The sequence below is a fragment of the Pristis pectinata genome, chromosome 12 (genome assembly GCF_009764475.1).
Source record: "Pristis pectinata isolate sPriPec2 chromosome 12, sPriPec2.1.pri, whole genome shotgun sequence".
Classification (NCBI taxonomy): Eukaryota; Metazoa; Chordata; class Chondrichthyes; order Rhinopristiformes; family Pristidae; genus Pristis; species Pristis pectinata.
Window position 1 is genome coordinate 30,164,847 of NC_067416.1, and position 26,754 is coordinate 30,191,600.

Consider the following 26,754-nt stretch of genomic DNA (forward strand, 5'->3'; position numbering starts at 1 on the left):
TCAGCTGCATGCATGCAGATCCTTGCAGGGGAGCCTAGTCCCTGGAAGTCCAAGGTATTGAGGCCATACTTCTACCACTTATTATTCTTCAAGTTTATCCCAGAATGTTCTGAAATTATGTGGGTAGATGGTATACCAATTTAATACAAAGGCACCAATTTGTGAACATAAGTTCTTCAAATTGGGGAAGTGCAAAATTGAGGCCTGAATGTGCAAGTCTAATTGCATTGTGTTAACATATCAATTAATTGAATAATTAACTATATTTGGAAGATGGGAGATAGTTGGCAGAAATGCAGACAAGAGAATTGGTAAGGGGAACCAAGGATAAAAGGGGAATTAAAAAAAATCAGGATTGAGAGTGAACTGTATTATTTTTAAGTATTTTGGGCTGTAACATCTGTTCAGAAGTTATTGGATAGCAGTTAGTGCTTCCTAATCATTGATATTGTCAAGCCCAAATACCTAATGACTCTAATTGGGAAATAACAGCTTAGCAGTTTCATGCTTCTTACATGTATACGACTACAAAACTAAGGAAATCAAAAATAGCAAAATAATCATCGAGAGGTATAGGAATCTAATATTAATCTCAACTTTGCATTTAATGAAGGGGAACTGTTCAAAACATCAAAAGGGAATTTACAATGAGTTATTGATTGAAGGAAATGACCACAGCTCAAGTCCTTCAGGTGGACTTTTATTATGAATGTCTGAATACAGTACAGTTCAGTACAGGCAAAGTACATTTGTGCTATTCAATCACACGCAGACATAATCAACTTTTAACATTCTTATTTTTCATTTGATGTTGGAATTGCTTACTCAAAAGTGCCAGCCTTGGATGGAAGTATTTTGTACTGATGCTCACAGTTCAGTGGTTTTATTTGAGGTAGGGAGGGCAGAGAAATTAGAGAAGAAAAGTGAAGGAAGTAATCCAATCCAACAAGCTTTGACTGGATTATTTGTATGGTCTCTATACCACGGCCTCACTCCAGTAGACCTACCTCTAACTAATTCACATTATGGATTAAATGTGCCCTTCAAGTTTGAAAGTGATTGACCAATAAAAGCATTGCGCTCTGCATTAGTATGATGAAACAACTTTCCTTGCTTCCTACTCCTTATTGCTCAGTAGACTAAGTGCCTTTTAGGCATAATTCTAACAATACAGTACAGCAGAAATATGCAGTTACAGTGTAATTTTTAAAACAATTATATTGACAGCTTCTATTCCTTAGTGTGCAAACTTCATTGTGTGAATTCTTACAATTGCTACATGACAGTTCTTAACTACATTTGAAGATATAAAGATAGCAGGACATCTACTTTCTCTCAAGGACTGGGTATTGTGCAAGTTTGTTCAAATTCACAACTTTATGGTCTTCAGGGAGTTGGTTAATTTGAACAAAAACCTTGCACAAGGGAAGAATGATTTTGTGCAGAGCCAATTAAACCACTAGCATTCACCGGAACTGAAAACATTTTTCAGTAATATAGTCAATCACTTCCTTTGTGAAAAAATTAGAATTTTGCCATTGTGCTTAGTCAGATAGTTTATTAATAATTGTCTATTGAACTGGCTAGTTTTTAAAATTTGATGTTCTGAGTAAATTCCAGGCAGTAAGCACAGCAGACCTATAATCAGATGCAGAGAATGCAATAGATGAGTATTGCCTGTAGATGGTGCTGCTTTGCAAGTTCAATGTTCACGGACCCAAGATCTTTTGCACACAAGAGCTTTCAGCCAATTAAACTACTAGAGGCTTCTGTGGTTTTAATAACAGCTGCAGATCATTCCAACACTCGTCAATGATCATGCAAAATCATGACAAATGTTACTGCTTCATACAACTAAGTTTAATAATGTTTACTTGTTAGTACAGAAAAATTAAAGTCCAAACTACAAACTTAAGCATTGGTAAGCAGTAGCAGCATTGATTGAGCTCCATGTTTAGTCACAGTACTGCAGTTCCGTACAAGCATTAGTCCAAGCCAAAATGTATATGCTGTGTTAAGAGTACTAGCTAAACAATCTAGGAGAACAGTAAAAGATACATTTAAAATTAGTAGTTTGTTTAGAAACAAACAGACATCCTAGCTTTGAACACTCTAAAAATGTTTTCCATTATTTAACAGCAAAGTTACAAATACTTGTACTGTATACCCCAATACAACTACATCCAGAAAAGTTTGGCTATATTTTTAGTAGTAGCACCTTAATGTTAAGTGAACGTACTCAATACCAAAAGTGGTGCATTAGCTATGAATTTTGTGCAAAAACAATTGCAGAATTCTCACATTTACCTACAATTTCCGGCTAGCTACCCATTTGGGGTATATAGTAATCGCTTGCATTTATAAATACTTGGTGGCATATTTTCAACACTGTAGCAACTAACTGAGACTGAGAGGAAAAGATAGGTTAGTAACAGAAAGAGATCAAGTGGATGTACAAAGCAGTACAAAAAGTGGTTGCTGCAAACAATCCAGCCTTCACAAAATAAAAGGCATTTCCCATCTCCAAAAATCCATGCCTTATCACTCAGCAAGACAGATAGACTCCCCACATACAACTAAGGTTTCGCACACCACCACCGACGTCCGCACTCCCCCCTCCCCACCCCCTCCCCCAGCCTCCTTCGACAATAGCACAACATTTTGTCTGCTCCATTCTGATCATTTTATTGCCCATTCATTCAATTACATCAATCACTCTACATTGTCAGCCGTTTGTCATTACCACACTACTGTAAACCACTTCAGCAAGTTAATACATGAAGCTTTGCATTTCAAAACTAGACACTTTAGTAACAATATTACAAATGTTTCAGCTCCAAAAAATAACAAAACTGAAAATAAAACTTTAAAGAATTAGCATCATAAAATTAATTTATTCCAAGTAAAAATACAAAATAATATTGGACATTGACCAGATATGAAAGTCTCTCCCAGAAATGACTATTATGGTGAGAAAAGCAGTCTGTAAAGAAAAATAACTAAAATAAAAATGAAAAATATGCAAATATGTTTAAATCCTCTGGTTTTAGCAAAAATCTCTCTAAAAATAACAATGAATATTTGTATCAGTACAAAGGCTACATTACTATTGAAAAAATACTAGCATGAAGAAAAGTTACACATTTGACAGTAGAAAAATGATTTAGTGAATCGCAATGTCTAAAGTTTGCAATGAAAATAAATCTTCAATAAAGATTTATGCTTTTGATTTTTTTTTACAAACAGTACAAACAGTATTGCACATTACAACAAAGAGTTGAGGTTAAGTTAGCCTTCAAAATTGACTAATTCAAGTCTCCAATATCAAGAGAAGGCCGCATATGGACCTGTTGCACCAAGGGGCTCTTAATCAAGTTACAATTTGAACACCTTAGAAATAACATTCTCAATCTGAAGGACCTCATTTATATTCATTAACAAGTAAACAAATTGGGGCATGTTATAACTTAACATAAAAAGATATTCATACAAAAATAACATGAACAGAAGAATTCTTTCACAATTCTGGTCAGTCGTACTTAAAGGGTTAATGATAAATATACAAATTAAGTGATTTTTTTTATTTCACTTTCTTCTAACAGCTTCCAGCACCAATGGAGATGTGTCTATTCTAAGCCATTTTTTTTAAACTATTTCTTTACATTCCAGCTTTCAAATTCATACATTAAATTATATTAAGAAGGGGAAAACGGTTTATAAATGTTCACTTTTCCACATTTAGGTAGATTTTCTTTAAAGTCTTGTACTGTAGCTAACTACAATTCTCCATATTAAAGTTATAAAGCTCTAGCTCCTTCAGTTTCCAAAAAAGCAAATAAGCATGAAAAAAATAAAATTACCCATCTGTTAAATCATTTCCTTGCAGAATTAAATTAATATATATTTTTAGAATAAACTTACTTAGAAAATATCAATTTCTTTCCTATATTTCAAAATTGAGGTATTGCAAAAGATCATGTCAGTCAGAAAGCACGCCTTAAAAAATCAGCTGACTGTTGAAAACTGTCCAGATACAAAAAGTAGTGCATAACAAATGTCTTATACAGATAATGAAAAAACATATAGAAAAACATACCTGGGCAAGAAAGCAATATCACAAAAAGCCCAGAAGTTAACCTCCAAAGGGATAATAAGCAATTTACCAGTAAAAAAGTAATTTCTTCTTTTTTGAAAAAAAATCAATTTCAATGCCAATACTTGCAACTAAACACTGAAAAAAAACAAACTAAAAAAAGAAAGTAAAGACTTACTGGACACAAACAGACATCACAACACACAAATGACTCAACAATTAGTATCAAATCTACTATGCGGTGTCATATCCAGTCAGATTGTCCCCAGAGCTGCTGAAGGTCACTGTGTACAAACCCCCACTATTGGTACACTTAGCCTGTGTTTGGTTGAAATCTGCAGCCCCACTGTACATGCTAAAAAATGTCCACTAATTAGCAGATCTTATTAGAATTCAAGCTTTGCAGGATATACTCAGGGATTTGGGGAGTTTATTCTGAACCAGAAAGCAGACATCTCCATTTTGACTTTTGTGCAGACAATTCTTTAGCATTAGTTTCCTTTCCCAATGTGCCTACTTGTCAGTCTGACAAATATATTGGTAGTGTATGAGCTCTTTGGTTTTCTGGACAAGGTCTGAAGCTATGTAAATGGTGCAAGCAGCAGAATTCTTTTTTTAAACTGAGCTCACTTTGTTTAATACACTGGTTATGAAGCATCACTTCTATGTCAGACATTACAACGGTTACTTTTAAATCACAGTACTATACATAATCACCTTACTATATAAAAATTGCACTATAAGTGATCACCGCAGAGTACTTCACCTACCATCAACATAACTTCAAGATATCCTACATCTATAAGTATTTGTGATATCCTTAATGCTTTAATGGACACAGATTCAAACTCCATAAGCATTTACATTGAGGCATGCCTTCCTCCAGTTATTAGCCAATTCTCTCATATCGAAATTTCTTTCTTTGTAGCCTACATTATTATTTTGTGCACTGGTGGGCAGGTTGTCAGCAGATATAAGAGACATGATACACAAAATTTATTGCATGCAGCAACCTGGTTAAGTAAACATGCAGTCAAAACTACTGACCTTCCTTTGGAGCTTTCTCCATGCTATACTGCATTTTTCCTGACAGCATTATGCTCCACAATTATTTATAACCCTAGCCTGATAAAGTACTATGATATCTGCAATACCATTTATTTAGCAGCAAAAGCTATTGCAGCATACATTTACATAACACTAAGAAAGACCTAACCAAAAACCCCCAGCAAAATCAAATTGAGCTTATGAGGTATTATTCTTGCAAGTCAAAATGGAGAGCAAAAAAAGGCTTGTTTTAGGGTAACTAGTATACTAAATGATCCAAAATGTATAATTGCTGAATATTTGAGAAGAATGCTTTGCTACATATGCCACCTACAGTGTGTTACCTTTGGTAAGTCTTCTAGGGGCAAGTCTAAGTTTCTGAAAATAAGTGCATGCTCCTGTCATGGGAAACAGTTACGTGAGCGTCAACCTGGCAGTGGCTGATGTCGTATCAGCTACAACTCCTAAATCACAATGCAAAGTTCAATACAAAACAAAAAAGGTACCAAGCAAATGTTTGAGAGCCAAAGTGCAGATTCAGTACAGATACTCTGAAATTTTTATATACCAGACAATCTTGGACAAGTTCAGTAATGTGACTTCAAAAAAAAACAAAAACAAACATTCTTTATCCGAGGAAGAATGCACCAATTTCCAGAACCCTCTCAGCCCTGAGGCAGCGCTCTCCTCTCCGGTACGTGTTCGTAGACTTTAAGACGCTTCAGCTCCAGCGGAATGGGACGTGACGTGGGCGATCGCCTCCTTCCTTCACAAGAGGCTTGTGAAATTCCCTGCCAGCACGTGAATGTATGCTTGCCCAGCAGTATTCACAGTAATACTGCAAACAGGTAACATTGGCACAGAAGAAAGGAGCAAACTTTCCTCCACAACGGGCACCCTGGCATTCATCACACATCTGATCATCCAGGACATATGGCTTGACTTCCACCTGTAACAGTAGGATTGAGGGAATGTTTTCATTTACTAAATAATATAGCAAACTTTAAAAATCTGAATGTGAACATATTTAATTATTTATATGTAACGCAGCTGATACCACGTACATTTTAAATCTACAATCAGAAAATAAAAGTGGAAGTCCCTAAATATTTATGGAAGTCAATTTCCCCACAAGCTCCCAGAATATTTTTGTTTTGTGCAATAATTAAAAGCAGTTTCTCTCCCTGTTCTATTTAAGACCCAAATTCTTTGCTGGGTATCATGTTCTAAGATGTGCTGCATCACATATGATATCTAAATGAGCACCACATGCATATGTACCATTTTCTGTCATAATTGCATTTTACATGCAACTCTGGGCTCAACTTTGAGAGGAACAATAAAGCTATTTGCCATTATTTTTCCCATAGGTGTTAAACTTTACCATCTGCCCTTGCTTCCTCCAAGCCAAGTTTAATGTAACAGAATACGGATTTGTCCCGGGGACATTCACACCATTGTTGTTCCCCCAATTTTTGTCAGTCTGCCCTGAGAATGAATCAAAACAAAAGCAGACGTGCCGGCAGAAGAAATAAATTTTTGGATAATAGATACAAGTTCAGCGTCAGTCAAATGTTCCTTGACTAGTCCATGGGGCAGCTCAGCCAATCTAGCAACTTAAACATTACTGAATGTTGGCTTTGTGGTGTTGAGAAGATTCATGTGTTGTCCCTTCAATGGTGCCAGAGTTGTTGTTGATAAATCAACAAAATCAGGAAAATGGACACAAATTTTTAGACTTAAGCACATCTACAAATTACATCATGACCTTTATAAATATTTTTAAAATCCATGGGTAATTGAGACCTCATTCTGATTTGTGTAGCTTTCAATGATAAATGTACTAATCATTGGATGTATGTGTATACATAGAGTTTTACATATCAATAAGTTTCATACAGTTTTAGTTTTAACAAAAAAAGCAGGTCCATGCAAAGATCCAATTTGCTCAATGCCCAGAGGACAAAGTACTAGAACACTCAGCTTGTATTCTACCACCAATCCATTGTTTTGCATTCAGATAACCAGGTTTCTCAAGAGTTTAACTAATCTGTTCAAACACACATATACCCAAAATCTGGATGGATAGCCCACTAAATTCTGAGTTGTTTGAATGATTTGTTTTACTGCTTGCAATGCAATTAATTCATTCAATGATTAGAGGCAGAATTTCAAAACACTACATTTTAAGGATCAAACTAAAATACAAGTAACCTGACACCACAAGAACCAATACATCAGATAGGATGTAGAATGTCCTCTAGCCAGGCTCCCAAGAAACGAGGCTGAGGTTTACTGGATGCAATTTCAGCAGCTACAGGAACATAGCTGGATTAATGGCAAGCAACAACCTGATACAGCTCAATAGTCTACTACCATTCAGGAACTATTTAGTTGTAGTCTTGGAAGAGTGGCAAATAAATTTAGAATGGCTAGTTAAATATTAATCTGCTTTTACTGCTTTAATATGGACAATTATTTATTGGTTAGAGTAAAATGATGGTTAACTTCCATAGATAGGATATGTGGCCTGTTTAAGGGGAACAATACGTGCATTTTTAAAAAAACTCAGTTTTCCATGGCAGAATACCCCAACTGCTGAAAATAGGGCCCGATCCAAACAGATAGCTAGCCCAATCAACAGGCTGTAATAGCAGCTTCCTCCATTTCAAGTCTCTTTCCATTGATGTGAACAGATGAAATTGATGAACAGGGAAAGACTGGTTAGCAATCAAACCCACCCTCCTCTTCCTGGTGCCGGAACATGTCTCGTATAACTGTAAAGTCCAGAAGGGCCAATCCTTGCAATTGGTGCCCAGGAGATCTTGTAGCATTGAAGCTAAATGTTAATCTTCACAGTCATGCTGTTAATCACTAGGTTGGCTGTAAGTCACCTTACATCAAGTGGCACAGCACAATCACCAACTCTGCTGGGAACCATAGGTTTAAAACATCTCCACAAACAAATCTACAGCATTGTTCTATCATCCCCATCTATTTGATGCAACACAGTTGACAATGTGAATTTTGATAGATGCCAATTACAATGAGTCACTAACCAAAAACATGTCCATGCACACCTTTCTTGATTTACACATTTAAGCACAAAATCACATAAAATATTCAGAACAAAAGTAGCTAAAAAGTTTGACATTTAGAATAAAACTAAGGATTAAAAACATAACAAAATGCTACAGGGAAGAAAATTCTGGTCACACGAGGGTAAAGCACATGAAATTATCTGTGTTAACAAAAAAATCATTTGTTAATTGAATCAACTTAAAAATTAACACGAATGGGAATCACTGGGGAGAAACTACATGTGAAAGCACCAGAAGTTATCTAGAACATTTAAGGAATTAATGCATAGTTTACAACAAATATATATCCCTGCACAAAAACCCAACAGAAACAGTGGTCCACCCTCACTAATAAGGTAGCATTAGATCAAAGGAAAAGACTTAGAAATGTTGTCAAAAGAGCAATAGGCCTGACGACTGTGAAAATGTCAGAGTTCAGCAAAGTAGATCAAGAAGCTGATAAGAAAAAATAGGAAAGAAATCATACAAAAAACAAAGACAGACTAAAAATTTACATAGGTAGGCGCAGATGAAAAAGAGTTAGCAAAGGCTAATGTGGGCCCTTAGAGACTGGAAAAATTACATTGAATTATATTAATTAAAAAATTAAACATAAGGAAATGGCAGAGAGATTATCTTGTGCCGATCTTCATGAAACACAAGACAGAGCAACTCTTGGAAATAATGGAGATCAACAGATCTTAGAGCAGATGAAGAATTGAAAGGAAGTAGCAATAACAACAGAAAAACAAGGTACTGGTAAAATTAACACCAATTATGCAGTTCAGATCAATGACAGAAAACCAGCAAGTCCTCAGAAACAGATGACCTGCATCCCAATTGGTTTTAAGAGAAGTGGCTATAGTAACTGGTTCAGGATCAGTGGTTGTGCTAGTTCACATCTTGCAAACATCTATTGATTTCAAGGTAGCCAATGTAACCCCACTATGCAAGGAATGAAGGAGTAAAAAAACAATGAACTATACATCGGTTAGCCTGACATCAGTGGTAGGGCAATTACTTGAATCTACTATTGAGGAAGTGGTAACTGAGCATGACAAAATTTTAAAAATTAGGCAGAATCAACATGGATTCGTGAAAGGGAAATCATGTTGAGAAATCTGTTAGCATTCTTCAGGTTGTAACTAGCAAGATAGACAAGGAGGTGGTAGTGGGTGTGTTATATTTGTACTTTCAGGAGGCCGTCAATTAGAGCTTATTAAAATTAGAGCTCATGGGTCTGGGAGCAATATATTGACTTAGCCAGAGGATGAATTAACAGGTCATCTTTGGGTGGGAGGCTGGCAAGTGGGATGTCACAGACGTCAATGCTTCCCAACTGCTCACAATCTATATCAATGATCTGTATGAGGGAACAAGAATAATGTAGTTTGCTGATAATACAAAAGCAGGTGGCACAGAGTATGCAAAGAGAAGGCTGGGACATGCTAACAGAATGGGGGAGGTCATGGGAATGTAATTGGAAAGATTAGGTCATGGCAAAAAAACTGGAAAAGTGGAATATTTTTCATCTAGTGAAAGGTTAAAAGATTTTGTGTTCACAGACAGATGGGTGTCCTTGGATACTAATCACTGAAAGTCAATGTGCGGGTAGAACAAAGTATGCTGGCCTTTACTGTGAGAGGATTTGAATACAAGCATGAAGATATGATGTTGCAATTTAATATGGTAGATGCAAAGATAATGCTTCCCACAGCTGAGGTGTGCAAAGTCAGGGATCAGTCTTAAAATGGAGTCAGCCATTCAGTACTGAAGACAGTTCTTCATCCAGAGGGCAGTGAATCTTTGCAAATTTCTACCCAGGAGGGTTGCAGAAGCTCTGTTATCAAGCATGTGTCAAGTTAGAGATCGGATATTAAGGGTATCAAGGGGTATGGGGTTGGTATAGGAAAGTGGTGGTGTGGCAAAAGATATTTCTCATGTCCTTGTAAGCATGAATGCAAGGATGAGAATAGCAAAAGCTAGCTGCTAGGAATTTATTAACTGATCCAGCCTATCAATCATCTGGACATCATGAGAGAGCTAAAGACCACGCCCCCCCCACCAAAAGAAAAGTGAAGGAGTGAAGACATTAGGAGGAGCTCACCAGACATTTAATCCAGCTACAGAAAATAATCTGGGAGCAGGGTAATAATTTGTGACAATTTGCTAATCTCTCATTGCCTTAAGTATACAATGCCTTCAACACCTTAACTGTATTAAAATGGGCAGGGTAGATCCCTGCTGAAGGGACATCTTGTTAATGTGTCAAATGTGGAAAGAGCTTCAGAGAAAACCATTGAAATATTCACACCACAGGACTAGTGACTGTCAGTTAATAGCAGTCGGTCATTTTTCATCATTAATGTTATTTTGTTTGTTACCTTAAGAGTGCTCATATAGATGTGATACATTTTCTGATTTCCTCTTTGATGATTAGGCAATGAGACTACCTTAGTCACATAATATATATTAGTCCATCATAAAATGATTAGCTCAACTATTAATGCAATTTGGTATGATAGATGTAAGGTGATTCAAATGCAATACAATTTAGGTATTCAATAAGCACTAGATGTGAACAGCAAGCCTCCAGATGCTTCTCTGATGAGCAGTTAAGGTGAATGGGTTAAAGATCCACCTGGTACCTTTTAATTAATATTCCCCACAATTTTTATGGGTTTACAATCACAGGATTTGTGCATTCCCATAAGCAGAGGGATATACTTAATAATATTCACAATTAGTTAATCTGCAAAAAAAAAATCACACTTTATGAATTGCACCAAAATTCTAACACTTCTATTCACTTAAGATAGATTTTTCAATGTTTTAGAAAGTTATGAGAAGCAACACAAAGGAAACGTTAAATTAAAAATGGTTTGACAGTAATTTAATGATTACAGGATACTATTTGTTAAATGTTAGCATCAAGTTTTGTTCCAAAAGGTAACCATTATGGCTTGTGCAGATTCTTCAAACCTATTAATTATAACAGAATAAATGGGAGGCATATTAAACATTCTTGCAGATCGTGCAAAAGATTATTTGAATATCACATATATTCAATGCTTAAAAGGTATGATTTTACCATTGTGTAGAAAGAATAATTTTGTTAATTTTATAATATGGATGACTAAAATATACATCACAGTGGATATTAAAATACTTTCCTTGTTTATCACAGAACAAAAAGCTAGAAAATATTTTGTGAGATCCTATCCTAATAAGGTATTCACACAATAGCCACAAATGGGAGTCCTGCGGTTCAAAGAACAGAGAGCAGATGCCCTGAAAATGAAAGCAGCCACTTGAAAACTGCATTTCCTCAGCCACACACATTTCTGCAATCTGCACGATGCTCCAAATCTGCAATATTAATTAGTCACATTTGGTTGAAATATCCACATCAAGAAAAGTTGTCAAGAACTCTGACTACATTTTTATCACAAATTCATTTCAAATGGAAGTAATTTCTCAAAACTTTGCTCCATCTATACATAATAGCAAACAGACTGCTCCTTCTCAGCCTTTAACACCTTGCCCATTTCCTCTGAGCATTAATCAGGATCAAACATGCAAAACAAAAATTAGACTGATACTTCCAAAATGTCCTAATTAATTACTGAAATGGCTACCATACCATCTTTCCCGATAAATGGGCTTCAATTAGTTTTGTATCTGGATTAAAATGGAAATTTAAAAAAAGTTGTCATATGTAATAAACTGGGCGGAGAATTTTTTTTATATACAAACAAAAGCAGAACAACTTGAAATTATCTGTGTTCCCAGCACTGCATTAGCCATGGTACAAATCGCCGTATAATTTGCAACACACAGCACCTGGAAGTTCAATCACATAATGCTGCCTTTATTAAGCACCATGCAATTTAAAATTAATTTGCCCACACACCTCACCCCTGAGTGTGGAACAACATAATGACCATTTCCAGTTTTTGTTTACAGTCACGCTGAAAATTCAACCAGATACCTTCAGGCATGAGGCACCATTTTGCCAACAGGAGGGGCACACAGGATAATGTCATTCCCCATACAATGCTCCTTTTGGACCACCATGTTGGAAGTAACACAAAGTTTTCCCAGGTGTATCCACTATTGGTCAACTAGGTCCTCCCAAATTACACCACACCTCGATTAGTATCTTCAAACATAATTCTTGACACCCTGCCCCATCACCCAGTGATGTTGCTTCCTGACTCCCGAACACAACAATCCATCTAGACCCCCAGTGAAGGCCTTGATCGCCAGCACCACACTTCTACCCATTTCCTCACTGCAGCCCTGCATCCTCAAACACAATCCTGCACTGTCCTCCATGACCTTTAGTCAATCATTACCTTTTGCTCAAGCAGCACTCCCCACCCTAAGGCACAAGGCACTAATCCAAGGCACAAGATCAGATCCTTCTCTCCAGCACCCTCCAACCTTCCACCCTGATTCTTCCTGCATCCCACTGCACTGAAAGCCCAAAGCATAGACTCCAATCTCTCCTTTCCAGCCTACCCACCTAACAAAGAGACTCTTATCCCTCTTCCAAACTTTAAGCCTTTCAAACCACAGTACAGACCTGATATGTCTCCTAACCCCAGCATGGGGTCAATTCACTCTTTCCCCCATCCCTTACCTAAAGCTCGGGTACCAATCCCTCTCCATCTCCCCAAACCATCACAACCCCTGGGACCTGGCCTCTTACATGACTTGGATAGACTAGAATGTTTAGGCTAGTGTCTCTCTTCCACTGATCAGATGGATATTAAAAATGCCTCCTACCCTCATCTGCAAGATTAATATGAAGTTATTTTGGAGTACTTAATGCAAAAGTTTTACCAACAAAAGAAAAAAACTAACTTTTCCTGAACTAATTGGGTAAAGGTGACAAAAAACCAAGAGCAAAGTAGAGAACTGTAGAGCAAACAAAATATTGAAATAAATGCGGGATCAAGTCAAAGGTGATTTATCAAAATTATATAACACCCTGTGTACTGGTCGCAGCTCAAATACCACATTAGTTCCTGATCACTGAGACCGAGGCAAAATATCTTGGCAACAGTACAGAGGGGCTTATTATGTTGATCCATCATGCAATGTGATGCGAATTACAGGGAAAGGTCAGTAAAATTTGGACTTTTGATTAAAAATAATCTTGGAGGAATGTAGGGCATTAACTTAAATAGAAAATATTAATTCTTAGCATTATTCAAGTCATTAAGTGCAAGTACAGAGATGAGTATAAACTGACAAGGTTGGAAAAAAGAAACTGGGACAAATGCAAGAAGGAACATGTTCAGGCAGAGAGCAATTAATACATGAAATTATCTGCCAAGTGGAGTGCAGTACAGCCAAAAGCTCTGATATCAGAGGGCAGGTAGGTGTTACAATTAGCTTGTGCATTGGGAATCATGGAAAAGATCACAGGTTCCCATAGAAGGAAGACAGGCCAGTAAATTCTGAATATGGGTTAAAATTCAGGGGCAATGGATTTAAAGTAATCGGCAGAAGGAATAGAGGGCGGATGAGGAAACCTTTTTTTTTCAACCAGAGGATGGTAGAAATCTAGAATTCACTGCCTAAAAGGATTGAAGGTCACATTTAAAAAGTACTTCAAAAAGCAGAGACCTGCAGGCCTACAGACTTGATATTGGAAGGTGGGATTTGGTGGGCAGTCTTTATTAATTGTCATGGACTTAATGGGGTGAATGGTCTCCGGTGTCATAAATTTTCTAAATCATTACATTATTGCTTGTGTGTACAAGCATTTTATCTCCTAATGTACACAGTCTTTTTCCCAGGGTTATGAAATCAAGAGCTAGAGGGCATAGGTTTAAGGTGAGAGGGAAGAGATTTAATAGGAACCCAAGGGGCAACTTTTTCACCCAGAGGGTGGTGGTCAGTATATGGAATGAGCTGCTAGAAGAGATGGTTGAGGCAGGTACATGAACAGATACATGGATAGGGAAGGTTGAGAGGGATGTGAGCCAAATGCAGGCAAAATGGGACTAGTTTAGATGGGAATCGTGGTGAGCATTGGCCAGTTGGGCCAAAGGGCCCATTTCTGTGCTATACAACTCTATGACTCTATGTGCCTGCAAAATATTCACTGTATTTCAAACTAACTAATTTTATATGCAACAGATTTGAAGATGTGTGATAAAGTATGGCATGTATTGAACAAAGCACTTGGAAAATTAGGTAGCCAAAATTAACACCCCTCCACCCCACCCCACCCCCAAAAAAAACAAGCTACTTTAAGCCCAGTGTGTAAGCAAGCAATACACTCTTCCTCAATGACCACTGCAGGACACCCATCCTCTGACCCGCCACATACATGGCTGGACTAGTTATGATTTTGGTAAACAGTGACCTCCAGTGTGTTGTTGATGGGGGATTTGGTGATGGTAATGCCTTAGATTTTCCTTTTTGTCGGAGATGGTCATTAGCTGGAAATTATGTGACCTGAATGTTATTTTCCACTTTCAGCCCATGCCTGAATGTGTTCTTGGGCTTAATACGTACAGCCAGGGACTGCTGCTTTACCTGAAGGATTGCAAGTAGAATCAATTGGCGAACGTCCCCACTTCTGAAGTGAGGATGTTGGGAAGGTCATTAGTGAAGCTGAAGAATGTTCAGCCCAGGAGATTGCCTCAAGGAACCCCTTCCGTGATGTCCTGGAGCCAAGGTGATCAGCCAACGACAACCAGAACCATCTTCCTTGGTGGAAATCGTTTCCACTTGATTTCCATTTTTTTTCCAAATTTTACTAGAGTTCATTAATGCCACACTTGGTCAAACGTTGCTTTAATGCCAAGGGCAATTGCTTTCACTTTATTCCTGGAATAACTCTTCTGTTGATGTTGGGATCAAGGCTGTTGATCCAGGTGTGGAGCTGGACTGCCTCTGGCAAAATTCGGTGACCATTAATGAGCAACTTATTTTGTGAGCAAATACCACAAGTTACCATGGTGAATGATAATCAACAACAACATAATGGCAGTAGATGGATGGGGCTGCAGCTAGTCAGATTGGATTTGTCACATTGGATGTCTGGTGAGAGTGGGAAGAGATTGGGGCTAGGTAGCCAGTTTTGTTTGGACACATTTCTGGATTCAATGTTGTTCAACCATAACTATTTCAGATAATCAGCTCTTTCCATTAATACCTCCTCCAGATCCATTTTTGTTTCCTTACTTGCTCCATTGCCATTTTGCTTTTGTCCAATTAGTTCTTTCATCATCTCATCTCACCTCATCCACCTTCCACCCTTTTGTTCTTTCTTCTCACTGCTTTCCCTTACTCTTGTTGAAAAATGGTTGTACCCTTAACGCATTCTGATGAAAGGTCAATGACCCAAAATGTTAATTCTATTTCTCACTCCACTGATGCCATCAAACCTATTGGATATTTCCAGCAAAACCAATTTTCATCTCACATAAATTACAGAATGGGGAAGGCAGAGAAGAACGAACATCAGATTTCTGTGGCCAGAAGGAGCAGAAGACAGAAAAACCCACGTTCAAGGTCAGTAGGTCAAGAACGATCATGAGCAAAAGACCAGGTATGGTTATCCGATCCCATTTAAGCTTGGACCTTTATGTTAGCCTAACCAAACCCAGTTATTAATCAGTGTGCTGCCAGTGGCAAAGCCTTGGTTTATTATCTTCTTTACTGAAGAAAGTGAGAATTTGACTGAAACAGTAGGTTTGCCTGCTGCCCATAAAGTGAAAAAAAATATCAGAACGATCCAAATTTGTCTTGTTCAGAGTCTGTGGGCTGAAGGACTGGGGAAATGTGCACGAAGATATGTGAAAGTCAGTCAAGATCACAAGGATCCTGTTTACCTCCGAATTACCTCATCACATAATTAGATGTTGGGCAAGATGAACTCAGTGGATTGGTACTGAAGTACTGGAAATCATCAAGGACATTCCAAAAACTTTGTGACTATTAATATTCAATTCAATTCTGAATTCAATCCAAAAATGCCTACAATCAAGGTTGTTTGAAAGCACAATGAAAGAAAAAATATTGAGATGCGGCATCAGCTTGCCAGGAAATAAGAGAAATTACGTCTGCATGTGCATTCAACGATGAGAAAATTTCAGGAGATCAGCTCCAAACATGACCCATTGTAATTAAGAACTCTCCTAGGATACAGCTGTTGTCTCTTCATTAGTGATGTCTTTGATGGTAAGGAAAATGGATATGAATCACCACATGGGCAAATCATATTTATTTTTAACAGAGAGAACTGTAGCACAGATTTCTTTTCAAATTATAACATTGCTTTGAATGCGAGGGGATTAGAAGGATTAATGTATTAACGTAGGATTAGTGTAAATGGGTGGTTAATGGTTGGCACGGATTCGGTGGGCCGAAGGACCTGATTCTGTGCTGTATCTCTCTATACAATGAACAATAAAAAGTTCAGCTACTCATTGGTATAGGAAATAGAACAAGCAAAATAACCTCTTAAATTAGAATAATATTAGAACCTTGTTTAACTGAACAAGGTTCTGGTATATTCTATCAATGTCATTTATTTCTGGATGGCAATTGAAAGAGGGAGATAAAGCCCAAATTGAAAGAAAAACAAGCAACTTAAATCAGCTTTTAATCTTCAACAATTAAAATTTGAAGGAGCAAGCCCCAGACTTGTAATAAAAAATTCTGTGGCAAAGCAGACCTTCAGCAGTAATTAAAATTTACGCTGTTCAAAATACTATAACCTGAAATAGCCAAGCTCTAATTTTTTTTGGCATGTTTAATCCATACTTATGAGACAAGTAAAGGAACTTCAAGCTCTTCAATTAATTTGAGCTGGGACTCATCGCAGGATGCAATTTTCATGCAATCTGCTGCAGAGCAGCATTTCATAGGTGGCAAACTCCAAATTTCTTTAACTGCCATTGCCAGAAGTTGTCTTTAGATTTGCATATTAATGGCACCGTGCACCATTAGCCTCATTTTTGTTTTTGGAGGAAATTCGGTTTATGTGATATGATGGAGGCTTAGATTTACAAGAATGGAACTAGATTCCCAGGGTTAACTTTTGAGGAGAGATTATATATACTTGGGTTGGACTACAGAAGTTAACAACATCTTGAAATCTTCAGTTAAATTAAAGGCAAATGATGAGGTGGATAACCGGAAACTATATTTCCACTGACTGAGAAATTTTTGGAACAGGGAGCATTGTATAAAAATGAAAAACAGGCCTTTCATGGAGTGAAGTTAGGAAACTTTCTTTCCTTTTCCCAACTAAAAATTTGGAACTCTCTTTTGCAAGCTACGATTGACGTTAGGTCAACTGTTCATTTTAAATCCATTATCATCATCAACCAAAAGTATTAAGGGATGATGGGGTAGAATGAATATGTGGAATTAGTTCACAGACATTTCTTTTTCTTATTGAACAGTAGAAAAGAACCAGGATCTCAAATGACCTACTGCTCACATTCCAGCATTCATAAAATAGGCCATGCTCTGAATTATTAGAAATCTACTAATGCACACAAAAAAAAGTTTGAGATCCCAGTTTGCAAATTAGCAGCTTTCCGTACAACTAAAATATTCCTGCAAGATAACAAACAGATATCCCGAAACAGAATTCGTTAACAGATACTGTTGTACTAATCATCACTAGAATGGAGCAGTTACCTATAAGACATTTACCAGCAGATGCAGTAACGTTGTTCAATTTCACTCCTCCGAGATCTCTCCCACATTGATATCGATCGCAGTAAAGAGCTAAATATGTCTACGATGAAGACAACTCAGCATTTCACTCACCCGTTTATCAATGTCTCCATGCTGGAGCTGTACAAAGCGAGCACTAATAGCAGCAATGTAGCTCTGCTGATTGGAGAAAGCCACTCTACCAGCACCTTTTGGATACTTCAACTCAGGATCTGTATCAATGCCCGCATAGCAGACTCCTCCATACAACCGATCCATGATCATAGCCAGCTCAACTGCAAGGAGGAAACAAAAGCCTGTGCTTAGAAACCACTTTCTCCCCATTACAAAAATATTATTAAATAATGCTGTTCTCCCAGTTCAAGTGGACCAACAAATTAATTTATACAATTAAAATTCTCTCATTTATTTAATACAGCTAGTTATTACTTTAATTGAACATTCTCTTCCTGATGTTATATTGGACTAATAATCAGTCAAAATGTATGCCAGAATGAAATTGAAAAGGTGATACAAAATTGTAAACAACCATTATTTTGAAAAAAAATGTTTGTGTGCCCCCAAATAGTTTCATAAAAATTCGTTGAGCACCAGAAATTAATGGATTCAAATTCAAGGCATGGGTTTGCTCATCTCAACTTGGGAAGGTTTGTCAGGCCTTAACTTTGCTACTCTGCTGTAATGCAACAAAAGCACCATCAACAAAAAGGTCTCAAGGTCCAATTTGTAGTCTTGTTTCAATAAAAAGGTCTCAAAGTCCAATTCTTAGTCTTGTTTATTCTGTACATTTGCCTTCCCTCAGGACATAAGTTCAGCTGGGTCTATGGAAAGAAAATAGTGAATGGAAAAAATATTTGGTCGGGAATCATTACCCACACTGTCCAAACAAGCATCCTGAAAAATTGGATCAGTATCAACATGAATAAACTGATGGAGGTATCTGCAGACTAGACTATTTTCTCTAGTTTCCTGAATGACTACAGCACACAAATGTTGGTATTTAATGTTTTGAGATTGGGTAATGGAGGCCAGAGGGAAAGGAATAAGTAAAAAAAAAACCACCCTGGCTAATGATCATTTTCAATTTGTTAAAACTAAATGTCACTTGCACTTTGCACACATTTATCCTTAATTATAAAAGTAAATATTATTGAAGTTAAACTGAAAGTATGCATTTACACATACGTGCACTGCTTTGACCATTCGGTACAAGGGAAAAATTCTGAAAATTACAAATCCATTATAAAGAATACTTCTAAAAAGGACTCAGATGGGAGTTACGTGCAAAATTTATACTTCAGCAGATGCTAGTACTTTGCTGTGAAATACACTGTACTTTACTATACACACGTGGAAACCTGTTTCTAAAACTAGCACATTTATTAATTGATTAAACTGATGCATAGGAAAGATATCAGGGTTACTTTGTTGAAAATGGAAAACAAAGATGTTATGCGAATCATTATAAATAACTTGTTTACAACAGGATGGCATACTCCAATAAATCAGTTATGTGTTTTTACTAGTGTGCACCTTTTAATCATTGTAACAAATAGCAGAATGTGCAATTTTCTGAATCCAAATACATTCAGTCTACAGGAATCGTTATTTCTCTGCAGAGCAAATTTGGAGTCCATCCAGACTACAGACTATTTTTTAATGAATTTATGATGGAGTGACTTCTATGGAGTGACATTTGACTTCTATCGTCAAGTGTCACTGACTATAGAAGTTGGAGTGGCCGTAATCAACAGTTCATCATTTTCATCTCAGGAACTGATTCTGGGATTCCCAGCATTTCATTCCACCCTAATCTTCCCTCTTCCAGCAACCACAGCAACAAGTAGGATCCACTGTTGGTCTGTGCTGAATATAAGATTCAGATCCCAAGTCAGCACAACTTCTGGGGTTGGATTCCAAAAGCAACAGACTGATTGCGTTTACAAACTACATTTATTTTCATATTAGATTTGTCCACGGGTCTTCCAATTTTGGATTGAAAACAAAATCATAATATACTCCAAAATGCAACAGGAACAATCAAAGTATCAATGTAAAGTCATAATGTGTGGTGTGACTCATTCCTAGATTCTCTCACAGAAAATAAACAATATGTTATCAGCCATGGGTGATGGACTGTTGCATGGACTTGATGGGCCAAAGGGCCTGTTTCCATGCTGTATGACTCTGCCTAATCCCCTTTTAATAATTTCTACATTTTTCCCCAGCTACAAACAAGTACTTTTGTATTTTAGATTTGGCTTAGTAAATATTACTGAAGGCCTGGTTTTATCGTTTCTCTGCTATCTTTTGTTTTCCTCTTCCCTACCATTCCCAAAATTCTCTTCTTCCACTTCATCCCTGCGAAGGGAAGAACTGCATTCTGTAAATAAAGATAAAACCTATTAAGTATCTTCTAGTGAGGTGCTGGAAGATTGGAGCATAACAAACGTTGTGCCTTTATTTACAAAGCACTGCAAGGATAGACCTGGTAATTATAGACCCATTAGCCCAATATCTGTGGTAGGTAAGTTGCTGGAAAGCATTCTGGAGGGACAAGGTATACTTACATTTATCATAGAATCATAGAAAGTACAGCACAATACAGGCCCTTCGGCCCACAATGTTGTGCTGACCTTCAAAACTCATCTAAAAACTATCTAAATACTTCCCCCCATATATCCCTCTATTTTAACTTCCTCCATATGTTTATCTAGCAATCTCTTGAATTTGACCAAAGTACCTACCTCCACCACCACCCCAGGCAGCGCATAACATGCCCCAACCACTCTCTGGGTAAAAAATCTCCCTTGAACATCCCCCCCATTATTTTAAAGCCATGCCCTCTTGTATTGAGCCTTGGTGCCTGGGAAAGAAGTGCTGGCTGTCTACTCTATCTATTCCTCTTAATATTTTGTATACTTCTATCATGTCTCCTCTCATCCTCCTCCTCCTTCTCTCCAAAGAGTAAAGCCCCAGCTCCCTTAGTCTCTCCTCATAATGCATACTCTCTAAACCAGGCAGCATCCTAGTAAATCTCCTCTGCACCCTTTCCAACACTTCCACATCCTTCCTATAATGAGGTGACCAGAACTGGGCACATTATTCTAAGTGTGGTCTAACTAGAGTTTTGTAGAGCTGCATCATTACCTCACAGCTCTTAAACTCGATCCCATGACTTAAGAAAGCTAACATTCCATAAGCTTTCTTAACTACCCTATCCACCTGTGAGGCAACTTTCAGGGATCTGTGGATATGAACCCGCAGATCCCTCTGCTCCTCCACACTACCCAGAATCCTGCCATTAACTTTGTACTCTGCCTTAGAGTTTATCCTTCCAAAGTGTACCACCTCACACTTCTCCAGATTGAACACCATCTGCCACCTCTCAGCCCAGCTCTGCATGCTATCAATGTCCCTCTGCAATCTTCGACAGTCCTCCACGCTATCCACAACACCACCGATCTTTGCGTCGTCTGCAAACTTGCCAACCCACCCTTCTACCCCCTCATCCAGGTCATTAATAAAAATCATGAAAAGTAAAGGTCCCAGAACCAATGCTTGTGGGACACCGCTAGTCACAGCCCTCCAATCTGAATGCACTCCCTCCACCACAACCCTCTGCTTTCTACAGGCAAGCCAATTCTGAATCCATACAGCCAAGCCTCCCTGGATCCCATGCCCTCTGACCTTCTGAAGAAGCCTACCGTGTGGAACCTTGTCAAATGCCTTATTAAAATCCATGTAGACCACATCTACTGCACTATCCTCATCAATCTTCCTGGTCACCTCCTCAACGAACCCTATCAGGCTTGTGAGACATGATCTGCCCTTCACAAGGCCATGCTGGCTGTCCCTGATCAGACCATGATTCTCTAAATGCCCGTAGATCCTATCTCTAAGAATCTTTTCCAAAGATTTAGAAAGGCAGGGGTTGATTAGGGGCAGCCAGCATGGCTTCATGTGTGGGTGATCGTGTCTTACGAATTTGATTGAGTTTTTTTTGATGAAGTGATGAGGAAGGTTGATGAGGGGAGGGTTTTAGACCTAGTATGTATGGATTTCAGTAAGGCAAGGTTCCGGTGGTAGGCTGCCCTAGAAGGTTAGATCGCAAGGCATCCAAGGAGAGCTAGCAAGCTGCAAACTGGACACAAAATTGGCTGGATGGTAAGAAACAGATGGTGGAAGGATGTTTCTCAGACTGGAGGTCTGTGACTCATGGTGTGCCCCATGGGTCGGTGCTGGGCCCATTGTTATTTGTCATCTATATTAACGATTTGCATGAGAATATACAAGGAATAATTAGCAAGTTTGCAGATGAGACCAAAATAGGTGGTGTCGTAGAGAGTGAAGAGAAGTATCAAGAATTGCAGCAGGATCTTGATCAGCCTGGTAGGTGGGGGTGAGGAATGGCAAATGGAATTTAATTTAGATAAGTGTGAATTATTACATTTTGGAAGGACAAATCAAGGTAGGACTTTTACACTGCACGGAAGAGCCTAGGTACTGCTGTGGAACAGAGGGACTTTGGAGTACAGGTGCATAGTTCCCTTAAAGTGGAGTCACAGGTAGATAGAATGGTGAAGGCGGCTTTTGGCACACTGGCCTTCATCAGTCAGGGCATTGAGTATAGAAGCTGGGAGGTTAAGTTGCAATTGTACAAGACATTGGTGAGGCCACACTTGGAGTACTGTATTCAGTTTTGGTCACCCTGTTATAGGAAGGACGTGATTAAATGGGAAAGAGTGCAAAAAAGATTTACAAGGATGTTGCCAGGATTCGAGGAACTGAGTTATAGGGAGAGGTTAGACAGGCTGGGCCTTTACTCCTTGGACCATAGAAGACGGAGGGGTGATCTCATAGAGGTGTATAAAATCATGAAGGGCATAGATAGGGTGAGCGGTCTTTTTCCAGGGTTAAGGAATCAAAAACTAGAGGGCATAGTTTTAAGGTTAGAGGTGAAAGGTTTAATAAGAATCTGAGGGGCAACTTTATTTTACACAGCAGGTGCCAGATATATGGAACCAGCTGCCAGAGGAAGTGGTTGAGGCTGGAACATTAGATACATTTAAGAAGTATGTGGACAGGTACATGGATGACAAGCGTTTAGAGGGATATGGACCAAGTGCTGGGAAATGGGGTTAGTTTGACTATACATCTTGGTCAGCACGGATACTTATGGGCTTAAGGGCCTTTTGCCGTGCTGTACAACTCTATGACTATGACTCTAAGCAGGATTAACAGCACTATCTAAATTGTGTACCCTCAGATATTCTTGAGCCAAAATCTTTGCTCCAGCACTTGTAAAATATCATTCATATTTATTGCTTTGAAATGCAACACCTCATTATCTTATGACTGATTTCAGCTCAAGTATGAACGATGCTGGCTCTGATACAATAACAGAAGGATCACTAGCATGCATGTATAAAATGGAAAATAGCTTTCAGACTTGAAGAATACAACAGGAACTCACAATTCATCCATTGTACAAATCATAGTGAATGCAATATTAAAATTATAAATATGGTAACTTTAAGTAAACAGTCACTTTTCCAATGAAATTCTCTATTCTGATCAAAATCTAGCTAATAAAATGTATCTAGTAAATACATTCAGAAGCAGGAACAACATTATTATCTCAAGAGTGGCTGCAAGCTGTTTTGAAGAAAATAAACCTTCATACGAGGCAAGAGAGCTGATAGATCCTTTAAGGAAACAAATGAATTGTATTTTCAGCAGTTCATATTCATTGAAGAACAAATACTAAATGTGACCAATGGTACAATATCTTTAAGCACTCCTACCTCAGGCTAGGAAATCCAATATTGGCATTTGTATGTAACCAGGTTCTGAAATAGCTCACCCTATGTCTAGAGGCATCTATATACAGTTGAACTCCACTCTATAAATTCTACTTGCACGTGCTCAAACCAGCTTTTGAAAATTGCTTCACATTCTCATTTAACATAATCAGTTCACTGGGCACTCACTTCAACTATACTCACCAGCTCGGAGAGGTCTGGGTACTCCTCCCACAAAGATAGTCTTCCTTGGGTCCAGAGGCTGAGAACCATCCATCACAAAATCACTGTCACTCAGGTTCCAGGGTCGGATTTGTACCTTTTAAAAAAAAACAGGGTTTTGCTAAATGAACTTTGGAAGTGATGCAAAAACCGTTTTAACTACAGGAATTTCAAACATCTCAAACAACTATGATGTGTGGTATAGCATATTCCAATTTTAACATAGTTTTGCTGCATACACAATGAAGTCAGTCAACAGAAATCGACATCTGCCTAGCCCTTCAAAAGAATAGTCATAATACAACAAAAAATGTAAACTTTCATTACATAATTTTAAATTGCTAGATTCACTCTTCTACAAAGCTGAGAGATTCCAAACTGTTAGAAAATTGCTGGGGTAGTGACTAACTAACAGAGTTCACTGTGCACTTCCTTTTATTTTGTAAAAAGCCAGAGATTAGGATACAATTAGACAACAACAAAAAAAAGTGCTGATACTATGATCACCTACAGGGAACAAATGCTAGGCAGCTTTTTGTATGCTTATTGTTCTGGAAGCTTCACAACAAAGGCTTAATTATGCAGCTCAACATTTATTAATAAATTCCTAAGACCTAGTCTTCGAATTTTACTGAAAATAAAGTCCCCCGTCAGTAAATGGATAATCAAAATAATACAGTGCGAATTTTCATTCATCAGGGATGAGCAGCAGACAGCCAAATAATTCCCAGGTTAAGTGGCTCATCAAACGACAAAGAGAACAGATGGTGAGCAGAACTAAGCTGGAGATCCATTTACCGGTTTGTCCTTGATAGTGGGGCTTGAAACACACAGGTATAACTTTCCATCTTCCTCGATACACGCATCTATCAGAGCTTGTACAGAGCTTTCCTCTTGAAATAGCAGGAAGGCATAACCTTAGGGAATTAAAAAAAAATTACAAGTAAAACATAAGGCTATTGTAGAAGTCAGAAAATTGCAGCAACTTTCGTTTACAGTGTCCTTAACATAAAACCAGCCCCAAGGGCTTTAACTGGGAGAGATGGTGAGAGGTGACAAACTTAATGTGTGGCACAGTTCAGCACATTGGGTTTGATATGACAGGAGATAGAGGGCCAGAGAGATTTAAGGTGGTATTATTAACATCAAAACTGCAGATGCTGGAAATGTGTAATAAAAACTGAGAGTGCTAGAAACACTCAGCAGATCAGATAGCATTAGTGGGAAGTGAAACAGAGTTAACATTTCATCTTGAAGACCTGATGGGTATTTCCAGCATTTTATTTTTGCATTTTTCAGGTGACATGTAGTGTGGGTAAAAGCAGCAAAAGCTCTTTCATTATGACTAAAACCAGGAGGGAAAGATTCACAAGAGCCTAGTCACCAAAGATTGTGGGGCAAGGGGTGTGATGCAGAGTTGCAGAAAATGGCAGAGGTCAGATGAGGCAAGGACACAAACAGATCCATAGGATTTGCTTTGGGAGGAGTAGAGGTTAGCAAGGACAAGGACGATGGCTGAATGAGGCAAGTGTGGATCAGGAGTTTGTTCTGTTCTCACTGAGGAAAACATCAAGACATCTAAATCATTCCAATAACCAATCAAGTGGCTAACACCTAGAATGTTCACAACTGTTAAAAAGACCTAAAACTGATGTACAGAATTTGACCAAATTAACAAATAATAGATTTGGATTTAAAAAGCACCCCTCACGATCTCAGAATCTCCCAGTGTGCTCTACAGCTAAGGAATTACTTTTGAAGTGTGCACTCTCAGAAAAACAGCAGTGCAATGAATGACAAGTACCCTTGCCGGATAGATGGATAAGTATTGGGCAGAAGACCACAGACAACCCTTCAAAACAATCCTTCAGGATCTTTTAGGTAAACCTGAGAAGAGGACTGGGCTTCTCAACCAAATATCAGCACCTCCAATGCTGCAATACTCTCTCTTGCAGCAAAGGAGCGGCAGACTCCAAAGCTGTGGAGTGGAACTTAGGGATGGGGGTGGGGCAAGTGCGTCACCAACAGAGCCACGGTTGACACAATGATGAAGTGTTCTCCAAATTTTAATGCACACTTGCAACTGCTTAATAACAGCTTGACAAATAGCAAATCACTTAATTAAAAGCGACTTTTCAAATTACACAAGCAGAGATGAAGCAGGCCATCTGGCTGTTCGCTCCATAAATAGGAGTACCAGTGTTCTTAATAAATATTTGAAATGCCTTAAATTAATTTTCAGCCACCACAGGAAGAGATGACTTTGCAAAATTTTCTTCTCATTCTACAGCAGACACCAACAGTTAAAGTTAATGCACTGAAACTCCTGAGAGAGGCAAGTAGCTGGGAAGGAGAAGGACACTGATCCAGGTGCAGGGTCGTCATGGCAAAGTATTACTTTACCTACTTGAGCCTCAGGGGCTCATCCAACCTTTCTGCAAACAAGCTTTCTGCTTATTCCACACCTATTTCAACTTATCCCTCCACCTCACACTCTATCTGACATACAATAAGGCTCTCACCTCACATCTTCACCCACCACATCATTTGGGTTTCAGAGAGGCTGAGGAACACCCTGGGCAAAATAGAAAATAAAGGGATCTGGGAGAGGGAGGGAGAGGGGTTGAGTCCAAGTTCAAGAATCCTACAATAAAAGTGTGAATGCTTGCTGAGTATCTGTGATAACTGCCTGTCACCCTCAATTTCCAATCCACCCACAGTGTTTTTCTACAACTTCATATCGTCACTGATCAAAAATGCATCAAGTAATCAAGAATCTTTAACAGAAAAAAAA

At 38.2% G+C, this 26,754-nt stretch overlaps 1 protein-coding gene across 6 annotated transcripts in view; it reads right to left on the reverse strand.

The window, feature by feature from the left end:
* Positions 1-2,649: 2,649 nt before the first annotated feature.
* The window catches only part of cpeb3 (cytoplasmic polyadenylation element binding protein 3), an 85,940-nt gene continuing 61,835 nt past the window's right edge, over positions 2,650-26,754 (reverse strand). For 4 of the 6 annotated variants that reach the window (XM_052027584.1, XM_052027587.1, XM_052027583.1 and 1 more), the window contains 5 exons: positions 24,759-24,877; positions 23,943-24,057; positions 20,264-20,317; positions 18,028-18,209; positions 2,650-6,089 (listed from right to left, as the gene is read on the reverse strand). In XM_052027584.1, coding sequence (XP_051883544.1) covers positions 5,862-6,089; positions 18,028-18,209; positions 20,264-20,317; positions 23,943-24,057; positions 24,759-24,877 — 698 coding nt within the window. In that variant the 3' untranslated portion in view covers positions 2,650-5,861. The remainder of the gene's footprint in view (positions 6,090-18,027; positions 18,210-20,263; positions 20,318-23,942; positions 24,058-24,758; positions 24,878-26,754) is intronic. The other 2 variants (XM_052027589.1, XM_052027588.1) reach the window with 1 other exon arrangement.